At 58.7% G+C, this 19,476-nt stretch overlaps 1 protein-coding gene across 2 annotated transcripts; it reads left to right on the plus strand.

The window, feature by feature from the left end:
* The first annotated feature begins 1,829 nt into the window (after positions 1 to 1,829).
* AK1 (adenylate kinase 1) lies at positions 1,830 to 10,648 on the plus strand. Of its 2 annotated transcripts, none has more exons than XM_045771162.2 (7): positions 1,830 to 1,955; positions 4,756 to 4,794; positions 6,367 to 6,402; positions 6,582 to 6,745; positions 7,455 to 7,571; positions 9,954 to 10,145; positions 10,411 to 10,648. In XM_045771162.2, exons 2-7 carry the CDS (start codon positions 4,788 to 4,790, stop codon positions 10,477 to 10,479), a joined length of 585 nt encoding a protein of 194 aa, XP_045627118.1. In that variant the 5' UTR covers positions 1,830 to 1,955; positions 4,756 to 4,787; the 3' UTR covers positions 10,480 to 10,648. The 2 variants fall into 2 exon arrangements, with proteins under 2 accessions (XP_045627118.1, XP_087725469.1); XM_087869343.1 differs by lacking the exon at positions 1,830 to 1,955 and adding an exon at positions 3,191 to 3,210.
* The last annotated feature ends 8,828 nt before the right edge of the window (positions 10,649 to 19,476 follow it).

Here is a 19,476-nt window from a genome sequence, read left to right on the forward strand (position 1 = left end):
CAGTGCCCTCAGCCACCTACAGCTTTTGAGAGGCCTTTCCAGACACTTCAGCTTCAAACTTCTAAGGCAGAACCTCTAACCCAGCACCCACCCCTCCCACAGATGGGGAAACGAAGGTCCCAAGAAACGGGGGCCCTTGTCTCAGGTCACAGGTGGCAGAGCTAGGACTAGACCCAGGCCTTATCGTCCTGGCTGTTTTTGCTTACCCCCCACCTGCGGTAGTCTCACTTTCCTGGTACTCGCGCTGTCTTGCTCAAACACCTTCCATGGCTCCCTAGTGCCTACAAGACAAACTCGAAGTGCAACTCACCGCTCTCTGGGGCCGCCACCTTCAAGGTCGTGATGTGGTCTAGCTGTCAGCTGCATGAGTTCTGACACTATGGTCCTGGTCTCTGCCCCGTGGCATTATTGAGCACATCCTGCTATATGCCTGTCTCCACGAAGGAACTCCTCCCTTCTACCTATTTTAATGGAAGATGAAACAAAAGCATTTATGTGGGGTCTGAGAACTATAATTTGGGGAGCACAAATTCAGGGAGCAACCCCGATTGTGTCCCCTTGTGGAGTAAAAGCCAGGGGTCTTCATTAGCAAATTGTGGAAGTATTAGGAAGACCACACACATTGTTTCCAAACATTATGATCGGAAGAATGACATTTTACAGTGCGTCAGGTTTCTAGTTCGTTATGACAGTTACCAGGAAAATATCTGATTTTTATCAAGAATGAGGGTGCAGGGGCGCCTGGGTGGCTCAGTCGGTTAAGCATCTGCCTTCGGCTCAGGTCATGATCCCAGGGTCCTGGGATCAAGCCCCATGGTGGGCTCCCTGCTTGGTGGGGGCCTGCTTCTCCCTCTCCCTTTCCCCCTGCTTACGCTTGCTCTCTGTCAAATAAATAAAATCTTTAGGGGGAAAAAAAGAATGGGGGTGCAGCAGCTCTGTGTTCCGTCATATGCCTTTGTCCAGTTCAATAGTTCAGAATCCCTGTGTCAAAAAGTGGATGAAGTTTTTGTTCCAAAACAATTCTTTACGTTCAGAGGTACTACACGGGTCCGTGCTGGGGACGTCTTTTTTACAGGTGTGACCCTCACTTTCCTCCGGGTTTAAGGACTCACAGACCCGGTGTGAGCCCAGCACTCTGCCCAGTGCCTGGTCCAGTGAGCGCTCATTCATGGGAACTGTTCTTTTTTTCCGGATTGTCGCCCCCCCCCCCCCAGGTACCCACATCCCATTCAGCATTCTGACCAGCCCGCAGCCTTACTCACCTCCTGGGGGCCGCCTGGCAGTTCAATGGAGACAGAGCTGATTTTGTATAATCTTCTAGGCAACCACTAGCAGGGAAATAGGTCCCTGGAGGGTCTTCGGGGTCCTGAGAGAGTTTCAGTCCCAGAGGAGTTCTTGGGCCCCTTCTAACAGGAGAGGGGGCGTTGAGGGGGGATGTGTCTCGGCCCAGGGGCCTCTGGGCAGGATCTGAGGAGGGGTGGAGGGACTGGTCTGTCAAAGCCCCCAGAATCCATGCATCGGTTGCCTCCCGCGCTGGGTCTGGCCTCTCTCTGCCAACAATTTGCTATGGGATTTTGTGCAAAGAGCCTCTTCTCTCTGGGTCTGTTTCCCCACCTGTCATACGGGGAAACCCGGCCCCGTTCCCCTGCGGTGAAGTGGATACACGGAAGATCAGGCAGGGACGGAGAAAACCCTGCGGGCGCAGCCACCTGGGAGTGCACGATGGGGGGCGGCGGCCTTGCTCTGGCTTCCCATCGGGGCTCACCCGGGTCCAGGCCCCCCTCCCTCCCGGTCGGCTCTCCCTCCCTCCTTCCTTCCCTCCCTGCCCTCGCGGAGCGCTGGCTCCCGGCATGCTGCGCGCTGCTGACAGCCTTATAAATAGTCGCCTTTGCGGGCGGCCAGCGAGGACGGGCAGGGCACCACTGGCCCCGGCGCGCGCCGCACCCCTCCCCCAGGTCAGTGCGTGCCCGCGTGCATGTCCGGGCGCGGGGGGCGCCTCTGCGGGGGGGGGGGGGACGGGAGCCGCGCGCGCGCCTGCGGCAGCGGGTCTGTATGTGTCGGGGCATCCTCGGGGTTTGTGCGGCTGTGTGTTTGTATGGGTGGCTGTGATCCGCGTGTATTCGCCTGCCTGTTCTTCAAAGGCTCTGCTCTGGCTATTTGTGCCGCCCTGCGCGTGCCCCTGTCGGGGGATGTGTGGGCAGTCCCTCCTAGCCTCCTAGACAGTCGCCCTTTGTCCGGGCTGGCACTCCTGGCACTGGGGTTCCAGGTCCCTGCCCTTGGCACGTCCCAGCTGGGGCCCAGGGAAGGGGGCTGTGGCCTGACGCCCTGCCTGGGAGGACCTGGTGGGGCCGCCCATGGGATGGCAGGAGCTATCCTCCCATGTCATTTTGAGTGCTGGGGGGACAGGAAGCCCCCTGGATGTTTGGCCCCCTGCCCCAGCCTCCTGAAAGGGTGGGGGCTTTAAGGGAGCCCGGGGCCGACACATGGGACCTTTTCCGAGCACCGCTCAGGTATCCACTTAGGACTCTCCAACAGCAGCAGGACAGGGCCTGGGGCAGGGGGTGCGCCGGCCCAGAGAGGGGACACCAGCTGCCCAAGGTCACACACCTAAGTGATGAGCCCTTAAGTGGCTGTCCCTCTGGGCCTCAGTTCCCCAGGCCCCCGGTCATGAGAGGAGTTGCTGCAGCCTGGATCCGGGGGCCTTATAAGGCCTGGGTGTGAGCCAGTAACCCAACTCCGTCTTGGACCCCTGGCCTCTGTGGGGCCTCCTCACCGCCCAAGTTATTTTGGACCAAGGAAGTGGCAGGTGCCAGCAGGACAGAGGGGCTTGGGTTACTGGGAGGAGGCAGGGCAAGGTGGGTGCGAGGCCACCCCACAGGTGTCACCTCAGGCTCTCCCTGGCCTGGGGACCCTCCTCCTCCCTCGCCAGCTGCTGCGGGGCATTGGCAGCTTCTACCCTTCCTTGCGCACACTCAGCAGGAAAGAGGCCATAACTCATGCCCCACGAGTGGCGGGACAGTCAGCAAAACTGCTTAAAGACCTACTGGGTGCCAGGCCTAAAGCAGCAGAAAATGCAGCCCGAGTTTGACCCCAGCCGGGCTCTGGAGCAAGTCTGTCCTCCTCTTCAAGCCTCAAATCCCTTCCAAGACAGCTGCGAGCACGGCATGAGGCCCCCAGCCCTATGCTCAGCCCAGGGCCAGGCCCAGTCTGGTGGGTGCACACAGGCCGGCCGTACAACAGAGGGGTCCAGTACTGTATGGTGTGTGTGATGCTGGGGGCGTTCGAAGGAGGCACCTGCCAGTGTGGGAGTGGAGGGCAGAATCCAGGAAGACTTCCTGAAGGAGGTGACAGCTGAACTGAGTCCTAGTCAGTAGCACCTGGGGAAAGGTATCCAGGCATCAGGTGCAACAGTAGCCAGGGCCTGGAGGTGGGACACGGTCATGGTGGGTGAGGAAGCTCCAAGCAGTTCAAACGGTGGCTGTTAAGCCTGCAGAGGGGGCCAGGGGCCAGGTTGTTGGATCCTGTCATCCATGCTAGGGGCCCAGGCTTTATCTTGGGAGCTGAGGGGGCCACACGTGGAAGGGTTTTAAGCAGATGAGCAATGTGGTTTGATGCTTATCAGAGAGAATCCTGCAACCTGACTGGTGGGGTATGGAGGTAGGGAGACCCATGGGAGGCTGGGGCAGTGGCCAGGCGCCCTGCTTGCAACCAGGAAGTGGAGGTGAGCACACAGGCTAGAGAGAGAGTTGGGATGTGCGTGTGCAGGGTGGAAGTGGAGTGTGGGAGAAAGGTGTTCAAGCAGACTGGGGCCTCTGGCTGGGCAACAGGGCGCGGAACTGGGGAAGTGGGACGGTCTGCGGGGACTCCAGGCCTGTCCAGGGACTGTAGACTTACGGGGCTGGGGAGGGAGCCCGGGGCTGGCTGAGCAGAGACAGGGGTCCTGGGAACCTGAAGCCAGCGGTGTGAGGGTGAAGTGAGGGGCCTGGGTTTGGGGGGGACGCCATGCAGGGGGAATGCCGGCTGAGGGTCGGGCGTCAAAGGTCAAGGCAAGAGTGGCTGTGTTGGTCCCTGGTGGCCTTGGGGAGGGCGGGTGGGTGTGGAGGGGACAACTCTAGGTGGAAGGAGAAGTTGAAGCAGAGTGGGGTCCCCGGAGGGGGTGGGGTTGGCTTACATGCTGAGGGGAAGGCAGGTGGTAGAGCGAGATCCTCGAGGGGGTGAGGGAACAGGGGTCATGTGGGGGGGGAGAGCCTGGGGACAGTCCCCCCCATGAAAACTGTACAGAGCTGTGTCCCTTGAGCAGCTCCTGCAGCTCCCTCCCCCTCGGGCCTCTGTGTCCCTTTGAGCACCCTCGTCCAAACCCCATCCCGGATGAGGACACACACCCCGCCCAAGTCCCTCTTCCCACCTCCAGCCTCCCGGAGCTTTCCTCCCGGCCCTGGGGAGCGTCTCCAAGGTGTCGGGCAGCCGTCTGGGACTTTCAAGGGGAGCAGCCCAGCAGTTGCTGACGCCACTGTTTATGTCCCTCAGGACCGTGTTCATCGGCAAGAGGTTGGGAAGGGGTTGAGGCCCTTTAGTAACAGTGGAAGCATAAGGAGGAGAGGTGACTTTCCCAAGGTCACCCAACCTTCGGGGCCTGCCCTGCCCTGTACCCTTGGGAGCGTCAGGGCCTGGCACACACTGTGTGGCTGGGCAGGAGCGGGGGCAGGGTGGAGAGAAGGCCCCCTCACCTGCCCCACCTGTGCCCTTGTCTTGCAGCGCGCTGACTCGGCTCCCCGGACCTCAGCAGGATGGAAGGTACCAAGGCTCTTCTTTGCTGCTTGCTGCCTGGGCCTCAGTGTGCCCATCTGTTAAGGGGGGGTGCTTTCAGGAGACGTTCTGGGAAGGGTTGGAGGAGGTTCTGGGGCTGCCGGAGGGGCCCGTCTGGGAGCCTCCAGCATCCTCCTCAGGCATTTCACGGGATCTGCCAGCTCCAAGATTAATTTTAGAAGCGAAGAGGCCTCCTTGAGGCTCCTGAGGGCCCCATAGCTCACCTCCTACGCTGGTATTTATAGAGCTGAATCCCTGCCTCTTTCTAGAAAGGGTGGGTGCTGGCAAGGGGAGGCTAGCCCTGGGGAGAGGCCCCAAATGTGCAAATGGCAAGCCTAACAAGGACAAGGCAAGCTCCAGCCCCTCTGTGGGACTCAGTTTCTCCATCGTCCGGAGGGGGTGGGGCTTGAGGCTCCTTTGGGCCCTCCTGGCCTGCCCTGGGCCGGGACCTGGCGGGAGGCAGGCGGCCAGCAGAGAGCCTGGCTGGCCCGCCTTCTGGCAGTATCACCGCCCCATCCTTGGCCTTGTGCCTCAGCCTGGGTGGCTCTTAAAGGAGCCTGCCGCTGCCGCCTGAGCCGGGGCCCCCCGTTCTACCCCTTGGGCCCCACACATCAGCTGCCGCTGGGCTGGGACCACCCCTACCTCCAGGTCGTACCTGGCGCTTGGCTGGCAGTTGGTGGGAGACCACGGGAGCAGCTGTTCTTCTGACAGCTCCTCTAGGCCTCCAGCCTCAGGGCCAGAGGGCCCCCAGCAGCTGCAAGTCTTCCTCAGTGGGGACGGACAGAGAGCCAGAGGGGGATAGGGACTCCTTCCCTAAGGTGACACAGGGAGGGCCTACTTCCCTGGGAAGAGCAGAAGGCCGGGCAGCCTGAGAACAGGGCCCAGGTTCTGGTTCTGGGTCTGGGATCCTCGGAGCAGGGCCCTTGCCTCCCTAGGCATCAGTTTCTCCTGCGTGATGAGGCCGTGGTCTTGCTGAGTTCTAAGGGCTGGCGAGGCAGAGGCTGGAGCATGCGTTTGCCTCCCTCTCTGGGCGAGGGCGCTCCGTGCCCACCGCAGCCCTTTTCCCTGGCAACCGTCTCCGGGGCAACATATGTTGTGGTTGCCAGCCCCATACTTGTACCGCCCGGGGAAGGCGGGCAATGGGCAGGCCCAGGGTCTGGGAGGGGAAGGGCAGGGGACGCGGGAGAACGGGACCATGGGGGCCTGCTGCTCGGGAACCCGCCGCACTGCGGAAGACTCGAAGGCCAGAGGTGACCCGCTGCCGCCCAGCCACCCCAGGGAGGGGCTGTGAGGGTTGGCATCTGAGCCCCCTCGAGTTGTCCTCAGCCTGGGCCGCGTCTGTAGCCTCCAGGCCTTTGCCTTATGCTGGTTCGGCTGCCTGGACGCCCTCTCCTCCCTGACCGCTGAGCTTTGCTCAGCCCGTCCCTGGTCACTCTGGGCAGGAGCGTGAGCTGTGTCCATCCCTCTGCCTGCGGCCTCGCACGGGCCTGGACCGCGGACGTGCTTTGAACTCTTGGTCAAGCGGGTCACCCAACTCTGCTTCCCTTTTCTCTCCCACAGAGAAGCTGAAGAAAACCAAGATCATCTTTGTGGTGGGTGAGTCCAAGGCAGGCGGGTCAGGCAGGAAGCAGGGAGGCTCGTTGCAGGCGCTGGTGGGAGCCTGGGCCTGGGGCTGCACCCGGGGCTCTGGCCCTCCTCCGCTGGGTGACCTGGGCAGGTCCTCTCCCTGCGGCAGCCCCGTTTTGCGGGGCTTCTGAATGGGTGGGCGCTTGCAGGCGGGCCCGGCTCGGGGAAGGGCACCCAGTGTGAGAAGATTGTCCAGAAGTACGGCTACACCCACCTCTCCACCGGGGACCTCCTGCGGGCCGAGGTCAGCTCGGGCTCTGCCAGGGGCAAGATGCTGTCGGAAATCATGGAGAAGGGGCAGCTGGTGCCACTGGTGAGTGAGCCCGGTGGGGTGGGGGGTGATGGTGGCCCTGAGTGGGCTTCTGCCAGCAAAGCCCATGTCGCCCTGGCAATGCTGCCTTGATCTTCCCTGGCTCCAAACACTTCTGGCTCCAGTCCCCATTGACCTTGGCAAAAAATTCCTTCTAGAAGCTCCGGAAGCTTCTAGGACCCTGCCCCTGCTGCCGACCCCTTCGGCCTCACACCACACATTCACCCCCCAGCTCTCCACTTCCCGGCAGCCCTGGCCTTTCAGTCCTGTCAATCTCATCAGATTCCTTCCCGCCTAGAATGTTCTTTCCTCCTCAGCTTTCAGAACTCCCTGACGCCACAGATTCGAGCTTAGAGCCCCTCATTTTATAACTCCAGAAGCCCTCCTTCTTTGCCCATTCAACCTGTGTCATGTTTGAAAATTGCTAAATCGACCTCCCCACACTTGAGCTTAAGGGCTGCTTGGTTCACAGTGCTTTCCTCAGGGCCTGGGGCCGGGAGCGGGCTGGGGGGAGGGGCTGAGTCGCTGTTGTTGGATGACTGGGTGGGTGAACGAAGGGTCGAAGGGTCGGATCAACCAGTCAAGTCTTCACATTCAAAGGAGGCTTCCTGGAGAGCAGGGCTTGTTTGGAACATCTTTATTAGGGAAGAGGCCTGGAGGAGGATGTGGGGAAAGGAGCTCATGACCCCTCCATCTTTTCCTGTGCCCCCAGGAGACAGTGTTGGACATGCTCCGAGATGCCATGGTGGCCAAGGTAGATACTTCCAAAGGCTTCCTGATTGATGGCTACCCTCGGGAGGTACAGCAGGGAGAGGAGTTTGAGCGGAGGGTAAGGAGCAACCTGCTGGGTTGTTTGGGGGCTGTGATGTGGGGTGGCCACGCAGAGGCTGCCATGATGGCCAGACAGAGTTTGGGGCAGAGAGAGAGAGACACTAATTGCGGGGTTGGGTGGGAAGAGGGGTAAGGAGGAAAACTAGGGAAGAGTTTCCAGAAGTCTTTCTGGAAGTCTAAAAGAAAAGTCTAGAAGGAGAGGAGACACAGGCTGGGGAGCTTACAAACCTGGGCTCAGGTTCTAGCTCAACAGGCCTTAGGCCAATCATTCTGCCTCCTTGAACCTCATCAGTCCCCCATTTGCAAAATGGGGGGACACAGTTGGCAGCTGCCTTAAGGAGCAGAATGCGATTAGAGAGAATGTACCCTTCCAAAGTGGGGCTTGGCACCTTATAAACCCGTCATCAAAGGGGCAGGGGGCAGGATGGACAGGGCGGGAAGAGTCCAGCCGTTGTGGGGAGAACTGAATCTAGGGGGCAGGGCAGCCGGGACTGCTGTGGGGGTTCAGGCCTGGCTGGAGGCTTCTGAGGCCAGGGAGTCTAGTCTCCTTCCATGGGGAACGGGGAGTCTGACTGGAAAAAGTAGGCCTCAAGGATGATGGCTCCGAGCTGCCTGAAACGGACACCCAGCAGGAAAACAGGGTGGGGGCACCTCTCTCAAAGACACGCACACACACACACAGGCACACAAGCTCATGTATTTGCACGTACATACAGAGGACACACATGTGCACAGGCACGCATGCACGCGCACATCCGGGCACACACACACTCGTGCAACGGGATGCATGTGGACACAGCACACGTATACACAGGGATGTACATGCGTGCACACGCATGGACACACACACACACACACACTCATACCTCTGGGGTCACAGGTCATACTAGGGAAATAGGGCTGCAGGGGGGAGAGGGGTTAGCGAGGGGTGAGGCGGGCTCAAGGAGGGCTTCTTGGCAAAGGGACTCCCTCCCAGCCTCGCGGGGAGGACCAGGCGTCCCAGTAGGCTGGGGTGGGACCAGACCCCCAATCCCCACTTCCCAAGCCTGGGAGGCTGGGGCCGTCGCTGGGCTTCTGCAGCTTTGAGCCTCATCCACAGGTAGGAGATGTCATATCCTGACCTTTACGTGCCTGCAGGACCTCAAGAAAGTGTCTACCCTGCTCTGGGCTTCAGTTTCCCTGTCTTTGAAACGGAAGTGGGCTGGGCTTCCTTTAGACTAGGAGGCCATGGACACTGTGGTCAGGTGCCTGGCAGCCTCAAACATGTCCCGTCATGACACACACGGACCAGCTGTGTGATGTCACCTCCGACCCTCAGGGCCACATCTGGAACATGAGATTACTAAAAGTCTGCCTCCCTCCTGGGGCCGTTGCGGGCGCCGCTGCGGGCGGTGGGTCTGGGCACCTGGTCTTCTCAGCTCTGAACGCCAGGGGGCGTCAGGACCTCGCCGAAGGAGGACAGGTCAGCCTTGTTCTTCTTGCCCTTCGTGGTGGAGGAAACGCTTATTCCAATGACAGTGACACTGTTCAGAACCGCCCCCCACCCCAGAGCTCAGCAGCCCGTCATCCCTCCGCTCAGCCCTTGTCAGGTCCTTGTGCAGCCCCGCTGTGTCAGACAGCTGCCTCTCTGCCGTCAGGGGCTCCTGGCCTGGCGGGGGAGAGGAACACTGAGTAAATAACCAGAGGCCTCCTGAGACATTCCGGGCAAAGAAGGAGAGGGGACTGAAGAGCCTGTCCCAGGTTGCTGGGGATGGCGGTGGGGGTGGCATCTGGGAAGACTGCCCTGGAGGAATGAGATTTTAGTTCAAATCTGAAGGCCAGCGCTTGGAATAGAGGGTAAGGGTTCCTGGCATGAGCCAAGGCCTGGCACAGGAGGAGGCTGATGAGAGCCCAGGCGACAGAGAGTCAGTGTGGCTGAAGCAAGGAGAGCGGGAAACACGAGAGGAGGGGGGCGGGAGGCCCTCTTCTGAGGGCACTGGGGAGCCATGGGAGAGGTTGGGAGCAAGAGAGTGGTTTTCAGGTGCGCCTGGGTGGCTCAGTCGTTAAGTGTCTGGCTTCAGCTCGGGGCGTGATCCCAGAGTTCTGGGATCGAGCCCCACATCAGGCTCCTCCCCTGGAAGCCTGCTTCTTCCTCTCCCACTCCCCCTGCTTGTGTTCCCTCTCTCGCTGGCTGTCTCTCTCTCTCTGTCAAATGAATAAATAAAATCTTAAAAAAAAAAAATCTTAAAAAAAAAAAAGTGAGTGGTTTTCGGAAGGTCCCTCGGGCTGCCTTGGGGGAGGGCTTGGAGGTCTGAGTGGGTCTCAGGTGGGACCTCCCACTCAGGAGGATGGGGAGGAGGGGGCAGGAATGGGGCCCCTATGAGTACCGCTCTGCCCGCAGATCGGACAGCCCACGCTGCTGCTGTATGTGGACGCAGGCCCTGAGACCATGACCCAGCGGCTCCTGAAGCGCGGAGAGACCAGCGGGCGAGTGGACGACAATGAGGAGACCATCAAGAAGCGGCTGGAGACCTACTACAAGGCCACGGAACCGGTCATTGCTTTTTATGAGAAACGTGGCATCATTCGTAAGGTGCGCCCCCTGCAGGCCGCAGGTAGTCCTAGGAAACTGGGGTTTTTGCCCCCCCCCCCCCCCGGGGGTGGCCAAAATTCCGGTGACCTTGGGCCAGCCCTCCTCTCCAGGCCTTGGTTTCCCCACTGGCTCGGTGACAGGCTGCCGTCCCCTGTGGCTGGGCTCAGAGAGCCAGGCCAGGCCTCTGGAGGAAGTGAGCCCCTGCCTCGGTAGGGCCCACCCAGCCCTCCCCACCATCTCTGCCCTTCCGGCCCTCTCCCCACAGGTCAACGCTGAAGGCTCCGTGGACAGTGTCTTCACCCAAGTCTGCACCCACCTGGATGCCCTCAAGTAGCTGCACGGGAGCCCCTTCCCCAGCCGAGCCCCGCCCCACCCCTGTCCTGACTGAGGCTGTCCTGGCCTGAGCTCAGCGCCTCCACCCTGCCCGGCTGGAGCACAGACAGAGGAAGCCACTTTATCCTGTTTTCATGGACAGCCAAGCACTAAAGGAATTTCCAAGGACATTCGGTTTTATTCCTTTTTCTTTGCTTTCACTGGAGTTGATCCATGTGGTATGGCCTCTCCTAGCCCTTCACCCTCCCCGTCCTCTTCAGGCCCTTCAGCCCTCCTTGGCCAGCTGCTCTCCCCTAGTACCACGGGAAAACCCAGGGCCCTTCCTCACCCAGGGCATGCCGGGGCTGGGGGTCCAGAGTGACTGAAGCAGGATCCTTCTCTCCGGGACTGATGGTCAGACGCAGCTGAGCCCCAACCTGGGTTCCTCCGAATCCTTGCTGGGCGGGCTTGGCCCTGACCCCTCATGTCTCTGCTCATGTTTTCTGTGCTTCACGCCACTGGGGCCTGTGTGCGGCAGGCGGCAAGGTCATGGGCTGTGGGGGGCTGCCTGGGCAGCGGGGATGGTGCACGTCAGGGGTCTGGGTGGGCGGCGAATTGGCTTCCCAGGTACAAAAAGTCTGAGGGTCCGAAGAGGGCATGGAGAATGAATGGTCAGCAGTACCTCCCTGAGGAGGTGAGACGTGGAGGACCTCCCACCGTATGTCCCTGGACAGGTCACCACCTGCCCTTTCTGAGCCCATTTCCAAATCTGAGTTAGGGTCCATGCCCCCTGCCCCCCCCCCACCCCTCAAGTGAGGACGAGAACACACTGAACAGGGGTGTGGGCTGGCAGTCACCATGGCTGTGGGAGCCGAGACCAGAGCGGCCTTGGAGATGAGCAGGGCTGGGGTGCTTTGGGGAGGGTACCCCAGAATCCCCCGGGGGGGGGAACCATCTTTCCTTTCCTGTTCTTTCACTCTGGGATCTCATCACCAAGAAAGGCTCAACTTGGTGCTCATGTGTCCTTAACACCTGTCCCAGCCCAGCTGACTCCCGTTAGAGCCAAGCGGGCCTTCGGCGGGCCACACATGGCTGGAACGGGATCCACGAGGGGCTGATTGTGCCCGCGCTGTGGCCCTTTTCATTTATGGCAAGTGTGGCTGGTTTTCCATCTACATTAGTTATTTACATTTTCCTTTAAAATAAACATATTTAAGTTATAGAAGTGAGTCTATCGAAAGACGAACACAAAACAAATGAGAGCACAGGGGAGGTAGGAGAAGGCAAGCATCACACGGGGATGAGCCTTCCGGGCTGGGTGGGCAAGCGGGGACGGGGACACACACACACACACGCCCCCCCCCCCAGCTCAGGGTTGTCCGGATCGGCGTGAGGGTGAGCGGGGAAGACACGCCAAAGCTGATGAAGAGCTAGAGAACTCACCCGACAGTAGCATCTCCATGATCTTTTTTTTTTTTTTTAATTATAGCATCATCGATTCAGGTGTGTCCCCGCTTAATGAGACCCTGAGCTGACCCAAACTACCGTTCGCCACAGAACCATGTTGTTCACTTAAAAAGCAAGTTGAAAACTTGAAATAAAAAAGAAAACGCCAAACACAGAAATGTAAAAGCTCCAGTAACCGCCACCCCATTCTTGCCACCACAGACCTTCCTTCGAGGGTTTCCTTCATGCAGCCGGTCCCTGGAGGTGGAGCTCTGGAGTGGGGCCTTGTAGATACCCAAGAGCTCACTTCACCATGAGAGAGGTCATGGAAGGGGACAGGGAAGAGCTCTGCAGATCCATAGAGGCTTGCTGGATGGAATGCAGGTGAGCGGGGTGCAGGAGCAAGAGACAAGTCTGGAAGGGGCAGATTTGCAGGGCCTTGAATGCCGACCCAAGTATCTAGTCTCTCCCCTAAGGGGAACGGGAGGCTCATAAAGAGTTTTGGGAGGGGGCGCCTGGGTCATTCAATCGGTTAAGCATCTGAATCTTGATTTTGGCTCAGGTCATGATCTCAGGGCCCTGCGTCTGGCTCAGCGGGGAGTCTGCTTGAGGATTCTATTTCCCTCTCCCTCTGCCCCTCCACACCTCTCCCACTCCCCCCACAATGCGCGTGCACATTCACTCTAAAATTAAAAAAAAATTTAATGAAAATTTTTTAATGAAAAATTTCAAACTGAATATTAGAGGAAATGATATAATGCACACCCATCACCAACATTGAGTAACTGCTGTCATTTCCCTATATTTCCTTAATTGTTTTACTTTTAACAAAGTATTTACAGTAAGTTACAGGTATGGAAAAAAACTTCACCCCTAAAGTATGATTCTACAAAATAAGGACATCTTCCTACACAACCACAACTCAGAGTCTCTATAACACTAAGTTAATGCAAATTTCATAATTTATAATAATTAGCCCACGTGCAATTTTGCCCAATTGTTCCCAAAATGTGTCTTTGTTCAAATCAGGGTACAACCCAGAATCACAGGCCGCCCTTGGTGGTGATATCTGTCAGAACTCTTTCAACCTAGAATCCTTGTTATGACAGCTGTCCTGCAGAAAACTCCTTCCAGATTCACCCTTTGCTTCGTCCTGGTGTCGTCCAACTTGCTCCTCTATCCCCTAAATTTCTTGTAAACTGGAAGTTAGTTGTAAAGGCTTCAGGGATTCAGGCTCAGTCTCTGGGGCAAGAATCACCTGAGATGAGGCTCAGGGAGGCCTTTAAAACCAGGCGAGGGGCCAGAACTGTGGTGTGTCCAGCCTACAAGGGCACGCAAAGCTCCCGGCTCTGTCTGCTTAAAAAGCTGATCCGACTTCAGCAGGGCTGCCCTGGCCGGTGAGGCTCGGCTGCTGGTCCGGGGCCTGCACTTTGGGTAGCTCAAGGACAGCCTGCGCAGCGAGGCCTGGCACCTGGGGGTGGGAAGGAGGGGGAGTCTCTAGGGTCAGCAAACGCCCGCTCCTCCGCTCCTGTCGGTTGGGAGGTGGGCGTGGCATTGGGATCAGGCAGGAGACAGTCGCAATTGTCACACTCTTCAAGTCTCTAGGGATGCTCCAGGCAACGGCTTGTCCCAAAGTGCCGGAACATTCTGACCAGCCAGAGACCTCAGGGTCTCAGAGAGAGAGTGCTCTGCGGGGGTGGTGGCCTCAGATGCCCCCTCCCCCGGACTGCGCCCCTCAGTCTTGGCCTCGAGGGCCCTGAGGGCCTGGCCGGAGGCGCTGAAGTGGGAGAGGAAGGAAGCGGGGAGCAGAGGAGGCCAAGGCTGCCGCCTCCCAGCCTCGAGAGGGGCCTCGAGTAAACAGGAAGGCCTGGCGGCTCCACGGTGGGGGGGCTTCGGAGGGGTGGGGGCCAGAACCCTACTGCACATGTGCAGCCTGTGAGCACAGGGCTTCCTCGCTGGGGAAGCTGACCCAGAGAGGTTGTGTGACTTGCCCCAGGCCACACAGCAAGGCAGGAGCACCGGGCTAGACCCTCACCTGCCTCTCCTACTTCTGTCCCCTTCCTGGGGTTCTGGTTCAGGGTCTCCTGCCTGTGTTGCCTTCCATGGTTCATGGGTGCTGGGTGAGTGTTCGGCTTACTTCCTATGAACTCTGAGCCTTACAACTCGGAGTCCTGACCCAGTGGAATTCTTCTGCCTTCCGGATGGTCCTCAAGGGTTCTTTGGACCTCGGGGAGTGGGTTTCATCAGAAAGGCCAGCATTGGGCAGGAAGCAGGTACCTGGACCTGTCCTTGGGGAATGAGAAGGAGACTCTGAGGGACTTCTCTCTTCTAGAACAGAGCTGAGTCTGGCGGGACCGCTGACTCTTGTGACCACCATGTCCCCTTGGGGAATCATTCCCCCTCGTCCGAGGCCCTGTCCTTGGGCTCAGCAAGCCTCCAACACCCACACCCTGAGGCCTCAGAATCACAATGTATGCAAGCTTGAGCTGCTAGCCCATGCATTTATCCCGTCAGTATTTCTACTTCTCAAACACCTCCCGCAGGCCGGGCGCTATTTGAAGTGATGGGGATGGGGCAGCCAACAAAGCCAGGCCCTTGCCTTCATGGAACTTTCGTTTTAGAGAGGGAGACAGACCCAAAAAACAATATATAGCGTGTCAGATGGAGCCCAGTTGCTGGTGTGGGGAGGGGGCTATTTTAAATGCAACAGTCAGGGAAGTCCTCACTGATCATGTGACATGGGACCCATGACTTAAAGCCCTGTGGTTATCTAGGGGAGAGTGTTTCAGGGAGCGGGAAGCGCAAGTGCAAAGGCCCTGAGGTGGGTATGTGCTCGGTGCATTCCAGGAACAGCAAGGAGGCCAGCGTGGCTGAAGTGTGGGGAGCGAGGGGGAGCAGAGCAGAAGATGAGGTTGGAGAGGGGACAGGGGAAGCCTCACTGGCCATTTGAGGGGCTCTGGCTTTTACACCGAATGAGACGGTCGGTGACCCAAGATGGGTGCGGAGCAGGAGGGATGGAACTTGGCTTAACTTTAACAACCCCCCCTTTACTGTGTGCAGAATGGGCTGGAGTAAGGGTGGCAGCAAGGAAACTCCCTAAGGAGGTGACTGCAATATTCTAGGAGGTGCTCCTGGTGACCAGGGTGGTTGGTGGCTGTGGGGCGGTGGGAAGCCCACAAACACTGGGAAACTGGGAGAGCCACGTGTCGGTTGGATGAGGGGTGTGGGAGTCAGGGTCCACCTCAAGGCTTGAGCAGTGAGAGGAGGGGTCTGTCACGGTCTGGGATGGAGGCACCGAGGCGGGACCAGTTGGCACAGAAGTGACAGAATGCGGTTCTGGACACACGAAGTCTGAGCTGCCTATATTACCCCCAGGAGCCTGGAGCCGGGGGGCGAGTAGAGAGCTGGGAGCTATCAGTCTGTGTAGATGGTACTTAAAGCCACTTGTCTGGATGAGGGCACCCAGAACAGCACTTGTCAGACTTAATGTGCACACACATGCCCGGGGGGTCTTGATAAAATGCAGGTTCTGAGTCAGCAGGTCTGGGCAGGGCCAGAGAGCAGCTCTCAGGAGATGCTAAGACCACGCTTAGAGTGGCAGGGGACTAAAGCATATTTTACGGCCAAGACCCGCTGGTGGGTGATGAAATCGATCTAGTGGCTTGTGATCAGCATTTGAAAGGAAATGAGACCAGATGGATCCCATCGTAAGGGTATATATGTTCACAAAACGTGATTATTTGAGCCTGAGTCCCAGGGTTTGTGCTGGGACACAACGTCATGGTCCCAAAGGTTTGTGAAAACCTGACCTGGGAATGAGGGTAAACAGAGAAGGGAAGAGGTCCAGGGGCCAAGCCTGGGAGGATGAGGAGAAACGAGTAAGGAGGCAGATAAGGTGACCAGGGAGGTGGGAAGAACAACAAGACGGAATATTCTGGAAGCTAAGGGAGGAAATACGGGCCCAGATTTGAATTATCCTCTGCTTCTCCCCAGCCCTGTTGTCATGCACACTTGAGTCTCAGTTTCCTGGACTGTAAAATGGACACATGACAGTCTCAGCCCATTAGGGGGCTGTAAGTTGGCACTCAGCACAGGCTGGAAAAGCTTGTTAATGGTGAGGTGATTCTGATTCTCGTCCTGGGCTTCAAGCTTCTCCAGGCCACCAGGCTGTCCTCCCATTGTCCAGATGAAGAAACTGAGACCCAGAACATAGAAAGGCCTTGCCTGAGGCCACCCGAGAGAGAGCCTGGATACCCCGACTCCCAGTCCCGTGCTCTCTTTCCTGTGTACCCACTTTCTCCCTTGTCCTTGTGGGTTTGGCCCTGATGTCCTCAGCAGCCCCTGGCTCCAGGCCGGTGCTGGAGACAGACAGCCGCCTGGGGGGCTCCCCAGGGACTGCCTAAAATTCCTCCTGTGGCGAGTGGCCAGGGTAGACGTGCTCCATCCCTTCCTGCAGCCCTGGCCTTCCCAGACAGCCAGGAGGAGGAAGGAGCAGAATTTGTGCACCTGCCCACTGTGGGGTCGGGGCACAGGGGACTGGCCATTGGCCACATGTCCCTCTGGCGTGTGGCGAGGCGGCCCCTGAAAACATTTGTATCAGTCAGAGCCCCAGCAGGAAACAGATGGCACGCTCCAATGGGATAATCTGAGAATTTAATGAAGGGCCTGTTTACCCAGGTGTGGACAGGGTGTAGGGAAACCACAAGGGACAGCTGTGAGGGCCATGACCACCCTTGGCCTGGAGAGGGCCTGGTCAGGGCTGTGGCCTTCAGTGGAGGGAGGCTACTAATTTGCAGTGATTCTGCAGGGAAAGAGCCAGAGGAATGAAACATCCCCCTCCCCCCTCTCTCTGATCTGTGCAGGGCTGAGGGGGTATGAGAGGCAATCGATGTGTCCATCGAGATGGAGATGGAAGATGGCTAACCCAAGGTCTGTCCCCAGTTGTGAGACCATAGGACCATCAAGCTTCCCAGGAACAGGCGACCCAGATGAGCAGTGGCTTCTTTCACGGGGGAAGAGGAGCAAGACCTGCCTCAGTTTCCCTATGCCTCCATGGCCCCCACCCCTGCCTTACCTTCCTGGGTACTTCGTGCTTTCAGTAAATAGATCTTTTTTTTTTTTTTAAAGATTTTATTTATTTATTTGACAGAGATAGAGACAGGCAGCGAAAGAGGGAACACAAGCAGGGGGAGTGGGAGAGGAAGAAGCAGGCTCATAGCAGAGGAGCCTGATGTGGGGCTCGATCCCAGAACGCTGGGATCATGCCCTGAGCCGAAGGCAGACGCTTAACCACTGTGCCACCCAGGCGCCCCTCAGTAAATAGATCTTAAGGTCCAGAGGGTCCTGGGCTCTGTGCTGGGGACACGGCAGTGCAGAGGGATCAAAGCCCCCCCTCAAGGGGCTTCTAGTCAAGTGGAGAGACTCACACAACAGGACTCCGCACAGGCTAGGGCATGGTGGGGAGGCCTGGGGTGCTGTGGGAGCTTCAGGGTGACCTCCTCGCCACAGCTGGGAGGTCCCAACCTCTTTCTTCCTCCACAAGGTCTTTGGGGTCAGGGCTCCAGGCCCTCCTGTAACTGTCTGGAGGTTTTTCTGTCCCTGCCTGTAGCCTCTCCTGCTTTCTAGAGAATCCAGTGGGTCTTGTTTAGAACGTGTGTGGGAATGGATTGTGCAGCACGGGGGAAGTGGGAGGGAGGGAGTTTTGGGGAGAGCCTCCCATGGGGTCCCTGCTCTGGCCCTGGATGCCCCCCACCCTGGGACACGCAGAGCCACGGCGACATGGGTCTTCTCCACATTTAGCAGAGAAGGAGGTGAGCTTGGAGCCAGGCAGCCCTGAGGGCTCCACTTTCCTGCTGGGGGTCACGTAGGCTTCAGGGAGCCTTGGGTTCCTCTTTCATAAATGGTTTAACGTCACTGGCCTCCAGGGGTGGCTGTGAGGATTCAGAGCTGATAAGGCGACCGCCTAGGGTGGGGCCTGGTGCACTGGGGAGTTCAGCCCCGGGGGCTGGATTAACTGTCCCTGGGGTACAGACCCTGTTCTGAGGGCCTCGGGGGAAACCCCTCCATCACCCCCGCCCTTCGCCTGGTGGTGCCCACCCCCCCCCCCCATCTCTGTGCCCGCAGGAGCAGCCAGAGGAGCGGCTGCTCTTGGGACCAGCCCATCCTCCCAATTGCGGCCTTCCCACCTACAGCGCGTGGAGGGTCTCCCGTGACCCCACACCCAGGCCTGGCCAGGCAGCTCCAGGGCTGGGCAGCAAACCTTCCCCCAATCCCCACCCAAGGAGCCACGCCCGCCCTTCCCACCCCTGTGTCAGCTCCTGCAGAGACAGACACACTCCTGCTCTGCTCCCTCCAGAGGCACCCAGGGCTCCTGCCTTCTCCCCCCTCCCTGGGCCTCTATTTCCCCATCTGTGACCCAGGACGAGGATAAAGAGAAAGGCCTCCTGGCTCCATCCCGTGGGTGGGTCCAGCCAGCACATAGCACGATTTGTCTTCTCAAAGCCAGCACCTTCTGCTCCAGAACCCTCCATGATACCCCCCCAGCCTTCATTCAAGGCATCCCTCCAGAGCAGGGCCAGAGTCTGCCTCTCCAGGCTTCCTGTCCCCACCACACCCCCTGCGGGTCCCACAGTGGTCCGACCACTTCCCGCCTCCTCGCCTTTGCTGGGGCTGGTCCCCTGCCCAACATACCTTCTCTACCCCCTTCTTCTCCACCTCTCCCCCGACTCACCCAGTCCTTCGGAGGCCAGGCAGCTCAGGCTGCTTCCTCTGAGCTCCCTTAGCCTGACCCTAGGTGCTACCTGGGACCAACAGCATGGTGGGCACACAGTTGGCACTCACTGTTTGCAGAATGAACAAGGGGCAGTTCTGGCATTGTCTCCCAGGCTGAGGGAGCATTGATGGGGGCGTGCTTCCCGTGCCAGGCCCAAGCTCAGCACCATAGTGCCTGGACCTTCCCAGATCTCACAGCAGCCTGGCCAGCAAGGCACCATGGTGCCCACTTTACAAACAGGGTGACCAAAGGTATGGAACCTCGCTCGGGGTCTTGTGGCTCAGAGCAAGGAGAGCACCAGGCCATCTGACTTCAGAAAGGCCATTAAGGAGTGTCCCTCTTTCATCTGGAGCTGTCTTTTGTCCCTGGAGGATTTTCCACCCATGGCCGGGGCAGACCCATTCTTCCCCTGTCCTCCCTGGGCCCTGAGACCTCAGCCCCAGCTGCCATTTGGGAGTGTTCCTTCCCTATCCTGAGCCTCAGTTTCCCTGCCTGCAAAGCAAGGAATGAGAAGCCAGCGTCAGGCTTCTGTAAGCCCCTTTTGGTGCTCAATGACACCTGTTTGAGTTCCAGCTCCACTATCTTTTTGGGCCAATTATCTCGCCTCATCAGTCCTCTGTTTCTTCATCTGCAAAATGGGAACAACTGAGCTCAAGGGACTAGGAGCTCCACCTGAGCCTCCTTGGTCAGGGCCCGGCCTCTGAAAGGTCTCCTTGGTGGGCTGTTAGGGTGATTGTTTTCATCTGCCCCCCCAGGGCCTACCAGATGCGCCCCATCAGCCAGCCCTGGAGAGGGTGGGGT

Source organism: Ursus americanus, chromosome 18 (assembly GCF_024610735.1).
Source record: "Ursus americanus isolate L20-20 chromosome 18, mUrsAme1.1.p, whole genome shotgun sequence".
Classification (NCBI taxonomy): Eukaryota; Metazoa; Chordata; class Mammalia; order Carnivora; family Ursidae; genus Ursus; species Ursus americanus.

What these genes read in the sequence shown, in the direction of transcription:
- AK1 (XM_045771162.2), top strand. An exon ending in CAAGATCATCTTTGTGGTGG is followed by an intron (nt 6,403 to 6,581) that starts GTGAGTCCAAGG and finishes GGGCGCTTGCAG; the next exon opens with GCGGGCCCGGCTCGGGGAAG. An exon ending in AGGGGCAGCTGGTGCCACTG is followed by an intron (nt 6,746 to 7,454) that starts GTGAGTGAGCCC and finishes CTGTGCCCCCAG; the next exon opens with GAGACAGTGTTGGACATGCT.